Below are 16576 nucleotides of genomic sequence, written 5' to 3'. Positions count from 1 at the left end.
TAGTAATTAAAGCATTAACGTGGAGCAATTAAGCACTGAGTATTTAATAAAAATAAAGATAGTGGAAATGACTCCACCTGCACACACATCCAGATAAGCATCAGCAGTAAGCACACTAACAACAACAACAGAGAACTCCATTTGAATTTATGAAGGAAATTAAGACAACACATCTCAATTGAAAACACACACACACACACACACACACACACACACACACACACACACACACACAAGCAGGGCAAGATTATATTACTCAACTCAGTCATAGACTTATATAGCCTGCTTGAGCTAGGGAAAATGATCCAGCTGAGTGTCAAATAATTTTTTTCTCCAGTTGTGGATTAATATTTGCCAATAAGTAAGAAAGCCTCACTTTTGCCTTTGAGGTGTTTCATTTTACACCTTATTAGCCTGGCATAGTATCTTTGAATTCTGTGTGGGAAAGCTAAGAGCAAAGCTTGTCTCAGACTTAACGTTCTTGTGACTTTCATTGACAGAGGCAGGGATTGACCTTTAGCTTCGTCCGGTCAGTAGCACAGCCCCAAGAGGAAGTATTTAACAACTCAAATTAAAAACCACCCAACCAAACCAAGAAAGTAGCGAGAGTAGATATTCTTAGAAAGCTATTGATTTAAAGCGCCTTCCTTTCTCTGTCAGTCTTGTTGGAGACCTTGTGAGTTTAACAGGGCCTCTCAAGGAACCGATTCCATCCCAAAGGCTTGGAGGTTGCACATCCTACCCGGAATGCTTAGAATAACTTCGCTGTTTGTTCTGCAAACAGTCTTACTGTGAGGGTTTATCTTTCTACCTTCTTGAGAATGTGCATACAGACAGAAAATCTGACAGATTCTGCAAGGATTCTTCGGCCTCAGTAGGCTACCTGTGTACTCATTAAAATGCAGATTCCCAGGCACCCTCTCTACCTCAGGGATTCAGGGCCAGGCTTTTGTTCGCTTTGTGTTTTGTTTTTCTTTTATAACTTTGCCCTAGGCTGTTTGCATAAGTTGTTAAACATTTTTTAAAGACATACAACGATTGCATAAATTCAACTTCATATATGGGATCTGGTGCACAATTTTTCCATGTGAGCTAAGTAGGGGATGGTTATTAATCATCTCTCAAGTGACAAGCACTAACAATATTTTTTATATGAGTTCAAACTATGAGCTGAGCATGGTGTCTCATGGCTTTAGTCTCAGGACTAGGGAGGCAGAGGCAAACAGCTCCCTGTCTGGGAGGCCAATCTGGTCTGTATAGTGAGTTCCAGGACAGCCAGGGCTAAATAAAAAAGATCTAGTCTCAACAAAACCCAAACAGAAAGCAAAAACTATGCATTAATATGGCTTAAGATTTCATATCATAAATGAACACTTTAAGGTATTTATTGTTCTGGTGTAGTATAAAGAATATTCATAACTGAATATGAAAGAATATTAAAATACATAAAAATGTGTACATGTGACCAGATTATCATTGTTCAACCAAAACAAAATGTTAAATCAGAATAAATGCAGAAGCAAATGTAATAACTCAGTGTTTTCTATTAAACAAAAAAGATGTAAGCAATACCATTTTATTTACTATAATTTTCATTTTTGACCACGTAGCTGTTTTTCATGAACTGTGATGTTTTTAACATGTAGTTACTTTATTGTTGCTTTAAATTATAATGACAAACACAACAGCACTTTAAAAACAACAAAACAAGCCTAGTGTTGGCCCATGTCTGTAATCCCAGTGCTCAGGAAGCTGAGGTTGGAGGATTGTGAGTTTGAGACAGGTCTGAACTACTTAGTTTGAACAATCGAGGCTGGGGCAATGGCTCAGCTGGGTAGAGTGCTTGCCTAGCTTGCACAAAACCCTGGGTTCTATCCCCAGCAATGCAAAAGCTGCACGTGGGGCCGCAAACTTGGTAGATAGAGGCCCGAGAATCAGAAGTTCAAGGTCATCTCAAGCTACATAGCATTCTGGAGTATCTTGGGATACTCAGTTGAGATTCTGTCTTAAACAAAAATTAACAGACTTTAGTTTTTATTTTTATTTTTTTAAGTTTTAAATTTGCAGAAAAGAGAAGGAAAAGTGCTTAGTGCCCATGCAGTTTGGTAGCCCCAGGCTCCTCCATTACCAACAGTTGTATTAGCATAGCACATCTGTTTCAGCTGATTAGCCAGTATTGGCTTGGATGGTGACATCTGAAAGGCCAGGGCCAAGGTTGCCCAACAAGTCTGGAGCAGGACTGACCCTGGGAACCAAGTCACACCCACATACTCCAACAAGCTCCCTAAATCATTTCTCTTGCAGAGATGTGTGCAGATTAATGCCATAATAGCTTAATTGTTCAGCTGCGCTATCTGAACGCAGTTGGTGGCAAGACTCCTTTGACCAAGCACTTTGGTTGCTGTTGAGAATTGTTGATATTTATCCTGGCTTGATCTTAACTTTCCTTCATCCTCGTGTAAACCTGTGGAAGAAACCAATCACATAGCACAGCATATGTATCATTAATTAGTTTATACCTTGACTCGTCAAAGTAGTGAGATGGGAGTAAGGATACTAACGCTAGTGAGCTGCTCTGTGTTACAAAGATGCTTGGATTTCCAAATGAGGATTACAAGGTGGTTCATTTCTTCAAGCATTTCATTCAGTCTTTGAGCACAATACTCTCTCCAAAAGTTTCCACTCTCCCCCAACTGCAGGTGGATAGGACACCAAGAAAAAGTCCTAATGAGACTGGTCTTCTGTCATCTGGAATAAACCTAAGAAGCGGGTACCTCACCAGGTGGGGTGCAGCTTGGGATGAAGAGGGCTGTCATTTCGCAGAAAGACTCCCCTGGAAGGAGTCTTCTCTAGCTGCTAGCAGTTGGCGAACCCCTAGAATTTCTCAAACCAATTCATTGTTTGTTACCAACCCGCTGCTGGGCCAGCTGCGGCTCCTGAGTCTGGCAACACCCAGAGAGTCGGTTCAAAGGGTTCAGGGTTCCGGTGCTTGGATGGCCTGGCCTTGCTAAACTGCTACAGAAGGAAACTCCCTCAGAGCTGTTGGAGTTCTTTCCGCCAAGCAAGCACCACCTTTGGAGGGCCATCTGGATTCTTGCTAGGAAACAGATTCTTAGGAACCTCAGTCTGTGCTACAGATCCCCAGATTCCTGGCCATACTAAAGCTGGAGGAATTGCCTCGGTGGGAACCAGGACTGACACCCGGTGGAAGAGAGCATTCATCCTTCTCCCCTCCATCTGCTCTGTTTTCTTCCCGTCCAAGATTAGGTTTTTAAGGTGCTATAGGACACGTCCCCTTCCACGGTAAAACACATTTCCCGGCGGCTATCACAAAAACTCGACTTGGAGCGGAGAAACTCGACACGGAAAGGCAGCTTCCAGAAGTTCGATTTCCTCTCGGTTTTCCGTTTCCTGGCCAGGGATCCGCTCACCGGCAGAGCCGAATTGATGAGACCCGCGTGGAGCAGGTTTCTGGAGCAGCTAACATTCACCGCCCTGGGGCCCCTCTCCCATCCCCCGTAACTATCTAGTCTCTATGGCCAGAGGGAAGAGTCAAATCCTCTAATGGCGCCTAGACAGGTGGCGAGAAGACCCAGGAGAAGGGCACGGCTGCCAAGGATTCAGAGCGGCTCTCGGTGGTAGCCGGGCCCGGCGAGCTGGCCGCACACTAGGAGAGCGGAGGGCGGGGCTCCTGGGGGCGTGGCCCAGTGTCCGGCGGGCGTGGTCTGGGTGGTAGTTGGGAGAGGGCGAGGCGTGTGGGAAGCCTGAGCAGGCTGTGGGCGGGGCTACAAATGGGCGTGGCCAGAGCTCCGAGTAGGCGGGGTCTGGATGTAGTTGAGAACGGGCCCTCAGTGCCGACAGGTTGTAGGAGGAACTCTCGGGGGGCGGGGCGGGCTCCAGAGTAGGCGTGGTTCTGTGTCGGGGGCGGGGCTCGCGGGCGGGGCGGGCGGAGCACAGGGGAAAGCGAGACCCGGGAGCTAGCGAGAGCCGGCTGCGCCCGGGGCTGGAGTGCTCACCGTTGTTGGCGCGCTGGTGATCCGCAGTCCTCCGCTCGGGCCGTGCGCCCCCGGTGGAGCGCAGAGGGAGGCAGGCGCGTCGCCAGCCCCTTGCCGCCCTCCCCCAGCCCGGGAAGAATGTGCCAACAGCTGTTCTCCGCCCGCGAGCACTTCGCCCAGAAGTGAGGAACTTGGAGGAAGAAGAGACAAAGACTGCGGTTGGGACGGAGGAGGTCCGAGACGCGGACAAAAGGTGCGGAGGAGCAGCAGCGACCGGGGGATGGCAGCGCGGCGACTCCGCGGGCTGGAGTCGCCCCGAGGCGCGCCGTGACACGCGTGGCTTCCCGGGACCTGCCGCTGCGCTGACTTCCGCGACTGGAGCCGCGCCGGGAAGGTGCGGGCGCCGGAACAATGGACAGTTTCTTCCCCGAGGTGAGTGGCAGAGAGGACCTGGCGGAGACCGCGACCCGGGCCGGCTCACGGCGCGCGCCCCGGCGCCTGCGCGTCCCGGGAGGGGAAACTTTGTGGGAGTCTCCTGAAACCCCACTCCCTCCGCCGGCCCCGAGTCTCGCTCGGATGAGTAAGCCCAGGCAGGTTTGGGTTTGTCCTGCTCTCGCATGTCCCCGGGCGTGGGTGGCTAGCTGACACTCCGCGCCAGGTGAGTCCCCGGGCGCCGGGCGGGGGAGAGCTGCGGGCCGGGCGGCCCGGGTGCAGGAAACGCGGGTAAAAGGCACAGCCGGGACGCGCCTTTCTCCAAGAAAGGTCTGGTACTTCCTTTGCCGAACGTGCGGGCTTCCTGTGCAGGGGGCAGTGGCTTCCAGAGGAGCGGGCTAGCGAAGTGTGAGCCGGGCCAGCAGAGCCCAGTCAATCACTGCTTGCCGATCCCCGTTGGGCCTTCAAGTCTGGGGTCGGTGCTCTACTAGCGGCGCTCCGATAGGGCACGAGACCGAAAGATCCCGTATTTAATGCCATTCTTTGGCAGATCATGAATTCAAGTTTAAATATAATTCGTTTAAGGCAAACAAAGGTTATTTTAGAAGATGAAACCGATGCCCGTTTTAGGGTCTTTGAGGGCGGGACACCCCAGATACTTGAGACGCGACTTGAAAGTTCCCTTTTCCCCTGGGATGGAGAGCCGCTCTGGTTTCTTGGCACCGATTCCTTTCTTAGTTGTGTTTATTTAATAAATTCTGTTTAAGTTTAGAGGTTTGAAGTGGCTCAGAGTAAACTTAGCTGACTTGAGGGAGGGAGACTGATGTGATTTTTTTTTTTTTTTTTGCTGAAAGCCAGGGCGATGGTTTGTGAATCCGGGACAGGCTTGGAATCTTCCAACAAATCAGAGTGGTGAGAGTTTGCCTCCGCATTAGCTAACTTGCTTTATCAGACTTAATTGACTATAGTGTTTCAAGGTCTGACGTTCACTTACTGTATTCTCAGACAGCCACTTCTAATGGCCACAGTGATGTATTGTGTAATCGTCGAATTGACTTTTTCCAAAGTGGTTGCCTCTGTCACCCTGAAAAGGCAGCCTGGAAAAAAATTAATCATCCATTACTTAGGAAGAAGAGAAATATGTAGAAAATTGGGACCCCTTCGCGTTTCCTAACTCATGGGCTTTTGTTCCCTGCCTGGAGGGAGTCACTGGAACTTTTTGAGGAATTATTCTACAACAGTAAATGACCGCTAGACTGGTTTTTTATCAATAAGAACACTGAGGTTCTGTATCTAGGGCAAATAGTTCCTAACGTGGTGGTCTTTTGGAAAAACTGTAGGTAGTCGTTGAGGGATGACAAGGCTTCCTAAGCCTGAGGACCTGCGGAGTTCAAGGTCTCCCCTTGGGTAGAATTCTGCCCTCTAGTGCAAGTGCCGGAAACTTCATGATAATATGCCACAGCAGTTCCTGCATCCCGGCCTCTAAGTTAGGAACTTTGAAGGAACTCCAGGAACTCCTTTTTTTACCTTGGTTCTTTGTGAGGAGATCTCCATGACTCGGGATGATCTCGGAATAACGTTGAAGTTGTTTTCTTAGCAGTTACCTTTTTCATTTTTCCTATTTCTAGTGCAGAATCTTAACCCAAAGATTAGTAAGTCAGAAGAAAGTATTATGGGATCCACAGCCCTGTCTCTTTCCTGCTGATGACTGGTATTTTCTGGGAGTTCATTTTTTTTTTTTAATTTGCTGGTGTGTTTATGTTATCCTGGTGACTTCTAGTCAGCCTTCAGCGTTCTGCCCCACACATAAAGCAGCAGGGCAGCAAAAAAGCTAACCAGTGGTGTAGCGATTGGAGACACACTCCTAACACAGACACACCCTTTTACTTTTAATGTCTTAGAACATCGTTTTGTTAACTGTTCTGTGAAGGTGTTCCCTTATCGTGTCAGACTAGAAAGTACAGAAATGATATAGTGTCCAAGGGCAGCCGGCTCCTGGGGCGGCGTCCTCACTGAGTAGTGCTCTGTTCTTTGCTAACTTTTCTCTGTGATTTAGAGACAAGGACTTGTTGCTTGTTAGCCAACCATTTGAAGCTCATGCTAACAACTGATACATAAATAAACTGTAGGAGGCAGATAATAAGGAAGCAGGCAGCCGGACTAGGTCTTTGCAAATTGGGTACCCTTGACATTGTGGGCCAGCCACTTCTTTGATGGAGGGGCTGTCTGAGCCCCTAGCAGAGAGCAGCATCTCTGGCCGGCACTCCCTCAATGCTTGTAGCCTTCCTCTCAACTAGTGATGCCCCAGAATGTAGACAGCTGTTCCTGAAGGCGCTATGGACACAAAGCTACACCCAGCTGAGCTGCTCTGAGTGAAGCAGTTGCCTCCCGGTCCTAATTCCTGTGTGAGCTGCTTGTCTGCACTTGCCTGGTTTAACTGGGATCAAGCATCCAGCTAGGGGCCAGTGGCCAGGGAAGCTTGCGAGGCTTGTGCCAATCAGCTGACACTGCTACCTTCAAACTTCGCTCCGCGATTGGTGAGAGGGAGCGTGCCAAACTCCCCAGTCAAGTTCCAGTTTCTTCATGGCCTTCATTAAGTTTTTATGGCTCCTCTCGAGTTAATGGTGTGTGCTCACGCATAGGGAAGCTTGTTTTCTCAGCATTTCTTGCGAAGTTCTTAAAAAGTTGAGTTCGGGCGGAAACTAAGTTTTAGGTATGTCGGTAACCAGAAGCAATTAGGTACAATAAAATACACACACACACACACACACACACACACACACACACACACACACACACACCACACACACACACACACACACACACACACACACACACACACACACGCCAGTAAATAGCAAAGGTTCAGCTGCAAAGTGACAAGACTTGTGCAAAAATTTGGGGTTTTCTGTGGGCTCTGTGCTCTGTCCCCAGAACCAAGAGGGCTGTGCATGCACTACAGCGGGACATCAGCCATTTCCAAAAGTGCTGACCTCTGCTTCTTAGTTTAGGCATAGGTGTGGCATAATGAGTGTACAAATACAAGACCTTGTGTGGATTAACAGCCAGACATAAATGGACACGTTGATTTTTTTTCATAACAAATATGTGGAAGTTGCATATGCATAAATATAAATATAGAAAGCAGGTATTAATGTTTCAAGAGACAGCTTGTTAATGAAAATATGCCAGATAAACCTATTTCTTATAGTCTGGTTCAATGTCTTGGAAGAAGTTTAGCCCCAATGATGTTCAGAGGACTAGAGGTGTAGTTTAGTGGTAAAGGTACTGAGTTTGAGCCTCAGTACACTACACACACACACACACACACACACACACACACACACACACACACACACACACATACACACACACTCTCACACCAGACACATACACACACACATACACACATGCCAGACACATACACAGACCACACACACACAGAGCACACACACATACACACCATACACATATACACACATACACACACACCAGACACATACACAGACCACACACACACAGCACATACACACACACATACCACACCACACACAGCACACACATATACACACACAGCATATACATATACCATATACACACCACACACATACACACACACAGCACATACACACACATATACCACACCACACACACACAGCACACACATACACACACACAGCATATACATATACCATACACACACAGCACACACATATACCACACACCCATATCACACACATACACACACACCATACACACACATGCACACACACTCCTGCTTAACTTGGGAAGGCACCATGGTTTCAGTTGTTACCTGAAGTTATTCAGAAGACATTTTAAGCTAGAAAGAGACGTCCCCCCAGCTTATTTCTTCCTCCCTCTGACTAGTGTAGTCTTTGTGTGTATGTGAGAGAACTAGTGACATTTCCTGTTACAAGGAAGTTGACGCATTGGTATTTTCTGTCATCTGCTCCACACCTCATCAGTTCCTAATATGTGCAGGAGAGGTGCTGAGGACCTCTGTCCCACCAAATCTTGAGGGCTCTGACATCTTTGGATGACATTGACTGGGTCCCCTTGACTTGTTTTACAATGAGGTTCTAGTCTCTGGCCATGTCTACATAGTCCAGAAGAATTTCTATTGTCGTCTCTCCCACCCCACATCCGGGACAGCAAAGCTGTAGGAACAGCTGCAAGCGGACAGTTGTTGTAGCCCAGAGTACTGAGCTTCTGTCCAGGGGAGGCCAGGAAAGCCTGCCTCCCCCACGTCACGAGGGCTGATGTTCTAGCTGTCTCAAAATCAGGCAGAAGCTGGTCTGCGCCAGGTCTTCAGTGTTTAACCAGAGTGGTGCAGAGACAAGGCAGTGTTTGCTTTTCCAGCTCTGACCTCGTTAAGTGACTTCACCTGTGAGCAAGCGAACCTTGAACGTGCTTATCTGCTCTTGTGACTAGTAAGGTTCTTGTACCTTTTTTAACGCATTTCAAAATTTTGGCTTCAGAGTGACTGATAACATATTTTCATGTTACGAGTTTGCAGGGGACTGACTTTGAAGAGCAAGCCTCCAGTGACGTCTGTGTACAGTTTCCCCTAGCCATGCAAGGGCCATGTAGAGGTGAATGAAAAAGCCTTGCATTCCTAGTATCCATCCAGCCTGCACCATCCACGGGATCAAAGCACTTATGAGGTCCCTGTGGTTAGCAAGGCTTCCTGGGCTTTGACTGATAGTAAGTGGGCATCCGAGTGTCTGTCTGTCTTGCTTCGTTGTTAGACAAATGTGAGGTCAGATTTATAAAGCACTACACGTGGTAGGTGGTGGATATTAAAAGGTCAGTGTTCAGCGCTACGCTTAGAAGTCAAAAACGAGGCCGAGGATGTAGCTCAGTTGATAGAGTCCTTGCCTGACTTAGGTCCCCGGGACACTTAAAACAGGAAGTAGTGGCTTGTGCCTGCAGTCCGCTCAGGAGGTGCAGACAGCAAAGACCTCAGAAGCCTAAGGTCATCCTCAACTTCACAGGTTTGAGGCCAGCCTGATGTGTGTGGAGGAGGAAGAGAAGGAGAAAGGAGGAGGAGGAGGAGGAGGAGGAGGAGGAGGAGGAGGAGGAGGAGGAGGAGGAAGTAGCCCCTGGTGGTGAATAAATCCAGGTACATGTAGGTGGTTTTAAAGAAGGTCTGAGAGATGTGACCCAGATGGTTTTCTGGTCTGGTTGCATTGATTTGATTTGATCTCCCCTCCCCCGTCTGTTTAAACCTGGTTACTTCTTGGAAATTCTGCACTTCCAGAATTCTATCCAGATGATAGCCTGTTCTTACAGCCCTTTTAGGGTGAGGCACAATTCTCCAGCTGGTGGTCAAGCTTTCTAATCTTGTGACCCTCTTCCAGATTTCCACCACATTTCTGACCTTCTGCTTGCTGCCCTGCATGCAACCCTGCTGCTCTTAGCTTGCCGCCCTGCATGCAACCCTGCTGCTCTTAGCTTGCCGCCCTGCATGCAACCCTGCTGCTCTTAGCTTGCCGCCCTGCATGCATCCCTGCTGCTCTTAGCTTGCCGCCCTGCATGCGACCCTGCTGCTCTTAGCTTGCCGCCCTGCATGCAGCCCTGCTGCTCTTAGCTTGCTGCCCTGCATGCAGCCCTGCTGCTCTTAGCTTGCTGCCCTGCATACAACCCTGCTGCTCTTAGCTTGCTGCCCTGCATACAACCCTGCTGCTCTTAGCTTGCTACCCTGCATGCAGCCCTGCTGCTCTTAGCTTGCTGCCCTGCATACAACCCTGCTGCTCTTAGCTTACTGCCCTGCATGCAGCCCTGCTTGCTGCTCTTAGTTCTCTGCTGTTTGTGTGCAAATCAAGTGACTGTCCTGCCTGCCCACTCCAGCAGGTCACCATCAAGCCAGCTCCCCACTCTCTCCCCGAGTCTCTTTTCACTCCTCTTGGTCTTTGGAGGAATTTGTTAACTGGTGGCTTTGTATGCTTTACATGACTTCCCCCTTCTCAAATGAGTGAACTGAACCTCGAGAGGTTAGATGTCTTACATAAACATAAACTCTGCTGCCTCATGTACCTAGAAAAGAAAGTCCTCAAGGGTGGGGGTTGACCTTTGAGTAGCAGGAAGTTTCATCCTAAGGGCAGATTAAAAAATAAATAATTTTTTTTTGTTTTAGGACAAAGAGAGAGATGAGGGGAGATGTTTTTAACATTTCAGTTTGTTCAAGATAATACTAAAGGCGGGTACTGTTTGTTCCAGACTTGCTGTGTGCCAAGGCATGCTGTTGAGCTGTTGACATTTGCATGCTCATTTAATTCACATAACTCTGTGACTCCGACTCATTAATTGTGTGCACTCCATGGATGAAGAAAGTGAGGCAAAGAGAGGTTAAGTAACTGGCCTAGTGTCACACAGCTAGAAAGTGGACCCATTACGGTATTAATCCAGAGACACAGAAAGCCACGCATCAGTCTTTTTTCTGTCCCTTTGTTTCCTTTGTTTTAAGCTTGCTTTTTATCTTCTAGGCTGTCACTAAGTCATTTCTGCGTTGGGTAGCAAGTGGTTCTCACCCTGGAAACATCAAAGACTCCATGGAGAATGTTAACTAGCGTTTCAGCATGCCAGTGTTTTTCATTTGCCTTGCTTTTTACATAGGGAAGGCCAGTGTTTCTGTGTCCTTTAAAAGGCAGCTTCTGAAGGTGCTCATCCCATCCTCAGGAGAGGTACAAGGTCATGTTGGGCACTGGGTACCTAGGCATCCCAGAAGGGTCTGGTCTATTAAAAATAAGGCACGGTCTTTTGTTTCACAGTTTCTGACCGGTGCTGGAGTGATCGCTGAGATGGTCTGATGGCATTTTCCCTCTTGAAAAAACGACGCTGACCACATTTCTGGTGTTTGTTCACAGAAGCGCTCTTTCCCTGGGTAGCTTGGCCCACTGCAGAGCCATCAGCTGGGAGGTTTCTCAGAGTACTACTCCTTGGATTAAAAACAACACGCCTCTTGCTAAGAGCTGTCTTGAAAACGTGTCCCACGGGCCTCCAGTAAGAAACGTGAATCTCCTATTCAACACTGGCTTCTCAGGTCACATGACACCATACCACCTAACCTGAGAGGTCCAGGGAAGGTGATGGCGTGTTCTGGTTGCAGAGGCCACAGGTCTGTGGAGATATGTGTGGAGGAAAGGACTAACCTGCAACCTCTGCCTCAGTATGTGCTTCAAAAAAATATTTTTATGTGTATAGGTGTTTTGCCTGCATGTATGTCTGGGCACAGCATGTGTGCAGTACTCTCAGAGGCCAGAAGAGGACAATGGATCCCCCTGGAAGTAGAGTTATAGGCTTACATTTGTAAACCACCACGTGGGTACTGGCAATAGAACCCCTAGTCCTCAGGAAGAGCAGCAATGTTCTTTACTGCTCAGCCATCTCTCCAGCACGTGTCCACTCATTCCTCTTTGAGGTAGCTTCTTGGGTAGTCCCTGCTGACTAGCTTGTCCCTGCTTGGCTAGCCTTGATATTAGCTGAGGATAGCCTTGAACTTCTGATCCTCTTGCCTCTAACTCCTCAACGCTAGGCTTACAGGTATGTAATCATCATGTCACCACATCCAGTTTACGAAGGACTGGGGGTCTAGCTCAGTACTTCCTGCACGTCAGGCCAGCACTCTATGTTACAAGTGAGCTGCGTCCGCAGCACCAGAAAGTTCTTTTATGAATGTCAGTCTGGAGGAGGCTTGCTTTGCTGAGCCAGGACATTATTCGTTACTGATGCCATCACAGAATTCACACCACAGTTCTTAGATTAAAAAGTGAATGGACTTGTGAGTGATAGATCGACTGATTGTATGGGGGGCTTCAAAATTTTTTAATGTAATTATATATGTCATAACCAGTATTGCCGTATTGTGAATTTTCACCATTTCTTAAAGCAAGCCCCTTAGTGCCCCTAGCCCTTCCCCCTACTCCCCTGAGGGAGAACCCAGGGCCTATTGCTTACCAGGCAAACGCTCCGCCATGGAGCTGTGTGCTCCAGCCAGAGCAAGGCTTTCTTACGTTGTTTCCATGCTTTTCAGTGCTGTACAGAAAACTGAAGACAGGATGTAATCAGAAGAAAAGTCTGTCTGGAGACGAGACCATGACTTGGTGTGCACAGCCGGGACAGTAGTATAGATAAGATTGTTTGGAAGATTACACGTTCGAGAGTCCTCTCCTTTCTAGCCATATGAATTTAAATTTTTTTAAAGATTTATTTATTTTTCTGACATTTAAAATGTTTCTTACTAGTTCTTTGAGAGTTTTCCAAATTGATAATCTTCACCTCCCCTCCCTCAGTTCTTCCTTAATTCACTCCCCACTTCCCTACGCACTCACTCAACTTTGTGTCTTTGTTGTTGTTGTTTTAATCTCTCAAGATCAATTTTGTGTTGCCCAGACACTCTTGGCTATGGTCTTCCACTGGAGTGCGGTTGATTTCCCAGGGTCGATTTTTTTTGGGAAAACTGTTTCTCGCTTTCCCAGAAGCTAACAGCTGTCGATAGCCCCTTGGCTAGGGGTGGGATTGTGTGCCCAACCCCCCTCTCCACGCTGGGATTTGGTCTGGCTTGGGCTTGCGCAAGTTTTGAGCATGCTGTTGCAACTGCTGTGAGCTCTTCTGTGCAGCTGCCCCCGTGTGTCCAGAAGATAATGTTCTCTTGTAGTCATCCACTGCCTCGGGCTACTACCCTCCCCCCCCCCCACCCTTCTGCAATGAACTCTGAGTCTCGGGAGTCGGGTGCCGTCTATATGTTCCCTTTAGGGCATCTTGGCCAGTAGTGGGCCTCGCCCGGTGTTAATCACCATCTACTGCACATAGAAGCTTGTTATTAGGTGAGTGTTGAGAGACACATTGATCTGTGGGCATAATGATAAGTCATTAGGAGTCAGTTTAATACCATGTCCAGTGAGCAGCATCATAGTAGTAGGTTCTACCCTACGGCCTAGGGCCTGTCTAGTCATAGCCTCTTAGCCTGTTAATGGGGCTAGGGATGGGTTTCATCCTGTGGAGAGGGACTCAGATACAATTAGAAAGTGGTTGGTAGGGCTGGAGAGATGGCTCAGTGGTTAAGATCACTGGCTGCTCTTATGGAGGACGAGGGTTTAATTCCCAGCACCCACGTGGCAGCTCACAACCATCTGTAACTTTAATTTTAGGCAATCCAGTGTCATCTTCTGGCCCCAGTGGGCACTGCACACACGTGGTGCAAATATATACATGCAGACGAAACACCTCTACACGTAAAATGAGACTTCATAAAAAGAGAAAGTGGTTGGTTATTCCCGTGCTGTTCGTGCCACTATTACACTGGTTGGCATATGTTTCCAGGCCAGGCACTATTGTAGTTTGAAGGGTTCATAGCTGTGGTGATTGGTGAATACTTTCCTTCTCCAGTAGCTTGCCTAACACTTTCCAGTACTATGAAAGCCAGTCAGTAGGGAAAAGCTTCCAGGTCTTGTACCAGCTTGATTTTGCCATAAACCATGTGATGTCTTCAGCAAATAGGGTCTTACCATCAAGGTCTGGAGAGCCACCAAGAGCAATGGCGACAGCTGTAACGTTTGGGGGCCAATGGGAACTCACTGGCCATCAACTCCAGAAGGTGTAGCTTGTATTTGACACTGGGCTTTTTATCTGTTAGCCTCTGGGGCAGTGGTTCTCAGGCTTTCTAATGCTGCGACCCTTTAATACAGTTCCTCATGTTGTGGTGACCTCCAACCATAAAATTATTTAATTACTACTTCATAACTGTAATTTTGCTACTATTATAAATTGTAATGTAACTGGGCAGTGGTGGTGCACGCCTTTAATCCCAGGACTCGGGAGGCAGAGCCAGGCAGATCTCTGTGAGTTCAAGGCCAGCCTGGGCTACAAGAGTGAGTTCCAGAAAAGGCTCAAAGCTACAGAGAAACCCTGTCTCGAAAAACCAAAAAATAAATAAGTAAATAAATAAATTGTAATGTAGATGTATGATATGAAGAATAACTGATACACGACCCCTGTGGAAGGGTCACGACTCACAGGTTGAGAACCACTATTCTAATGTCTGGAGGGGCATAGTTGCCCTGCTATAGGAGAACTCCATTTACACTTTTTGTTTATGTATGTAAAGCTTCTACAGTAGCGGCTTTCCATATATCATTTTCAAAAGGTCTTTGGTGTTATTTATCTCGTCCCCTCCTCCCTGCTCCATCCTGTCTTCCACTTTCCCACCCCAATTGAACCTTCCTCTTCTATTATTACCTGTTAACCCTTTATGACAGTGCATTCTATCTCCCCTGTGGTTTTTATTTGTTTGTTTGTTTGTTTGTTTGTTTGTTTGTTTTCTTCAAGACAGGGTTTCTCTGTGTAGCTTTGGTGCCTGTCCTGGATTTCGCTTTATAGACTAGGCTGGCCTCGAACTCAACAGAGATCTGCCTGCCTCTGCCTCCTGAGTGCTGGGATTAAAGGCATGCGCCACCACCACCCAGCTGTTTTTATTTTTATGTGTAGGGTGTGTCTCTACCTATGTGGATGCTCACAGAGGGAGGCCAGAAGAAGGTGCTGGGTCCCCTGGAGCTGGAATTATAATCGGTTGTGAACTACTCGACATGGATGCTGGGAGCCAAACTCTGGAAGGGCAGCAGTCGCTCAAAACTGCTGTGCGGTCTCTCAGCCTCCTAAAACATTTTATTTATTTGAGTGTGTGCGTGCGTGCGTGCGTGCGTGTGTATGTGTGTGTGTGTGTGTGTGTGTGTGTGTGTGTGTGTGTGTGCTGATGTGCCACAGCACATGTGTAGAGGTCAGGACAGCTTGTGGAAGTTGATTCTCTCTTTCTCCCATGTGGGTCCCATGCTTGGCCACAGGCACCTTTATGCATCAAATCATCTTGTAGGCCCATGCAAACTTTTTTCCTTTGTTCTGATTTTTAAGGTATGTAAACACAAAAACAAACCCCCCCAAAAAAACTTTTTTGTGTGTTTCACATGTAATTTCTTTTCCACAGAGGTAAAATTTTGTTTCAAATTATTAAAAAAATGAGGCTTAAAATGAAATGGCTAAATTCTCTTGTGAGTATTTGGGAAGGTTTCATAATATTGTCAGTGACACTCCACATGAAGTAACTGCCACCAGTGTAGATTTAAAGCTAATATTACGTTCTAGCAAAGACCAAGATTAGCATTTCTTTGATACTGTTGGTGTGCTTGTCTGTTTTGGTTATACACACAGCGCTCAGGAGTCCACAGCACAGAGAGACCTTCCTAGGTATCAGGTCTAAGTGTAGTAGCACTGCCCATCCTTGTAACGGGCACATCCATCCCATGGCCCTTGTCAGGATGTTGCTAGTTGTGTGCTGTCGTAAGGGCACCGGAACCTTTTTTTGGTACCTGGCTCCTCGCGTGCTTGTCTGATTATTTCTTCGAGACGAAAATTTGCAGGCATGGGTGTGTGCGATCAAAGGGTTTACACAGGTTTACTTGCACTCTCGGACTGCATCAGCTTAATGAAAAGTGTCAGTTCCCCTTGTGGGAGGCACAGATGAACAACCACTGGCCTGATGTATTTATGAGCCAGGGGCTTTTGTAGCTCCTCATCAGAACCGATGAAATGCACAGCCAGCGTGGTGGAGGAAGTTAACATGGGATCCTGGATTTATGCTTCCCCATCTGGCTCCTTGGCTTTCCTTGATAGATCACCAGCAAGGCTGTGGATCGACACACCCTTCTCCCTATTTGGGCGTGGTTACTAGTGTTTATTTGAGGTCAAAGTTTCACAGGAACCAAGATATATATATTTTCTGGGTATTTGTTTGAAGAATTACTTACATAATTTTCTTTCCCTTGCCTTGTACAATCTTTGGAGATAACCATAGGCAAGAGTTGTTCTGTGATTGCTCTTTTAATCTGGGGACTTAATGTACACACAGTAGGGGTGTGTGTGTGGTGTGTGTGTGTGTGTGTGTGTGTGTGTGTGTGTGTGTGTGTGTGTGTGTGTTGGGAGATCTAGGTGTGGTTAAGCTCATTATTTATTAACTCAGAAAGTCTTTCCACAGACTCTGAAATCACAGTGTTAAGACTTCCTACATGTCTAACAGAACCACCATTGACCTTTCCTGCAGCTTGCCTCCTGTTTATTTCCACCCACACTTTGTCCTA

At 47.3% G+C, this 16576-nt stretch overlaps 1 protein-coding gene across 1 annotated transcript in view; it reads left to right on the top strand.

The window, feature by feature from the left end:
- The first annotated feature begins 3985 nt into the window (after nucleotides 1-3985).
- Nucleotides 3986-16576, top strand: part of Myo10 (myosin X) — a 212592-nt gene continuing 200001 nt past the window's right edge. Inside the window, exon 1 of the mRNA XM_052743059.1 lies at nucleotides 3986-4427. Coding sequence (XP_052599019.1) covers nucleotides 4407-4427 — 21 coding nt within the window. The 5' untranslated portion in view covers nucleotides 3986-4406. The remainder of the gene's footprint in view (nucleotides 4428-16576) is intronic.

The sequence above is a fragment of the Peromyscus californicus genome, unplaced genomic scaffold (assembly GCF_007827085.1).
Source record: "Peromyscus californicus insignis strain IS unplaced genomic scaffold, ASM782708v3 Scaffold_18__1_contigs__length_77618521, whole genome shotgun sequence".
Lineage (NCBI taxonomy): Eukaryota > Metazoa > Chordata > Mammalia > Rodentia > Cricetidae > Peromyscus > Peromyscus californicus.
The sequence above is the reverse complement of the archived record's forward strand: the minus strand, read 5'-3'. Positions and strand labels throughout refer to the sequence as shown.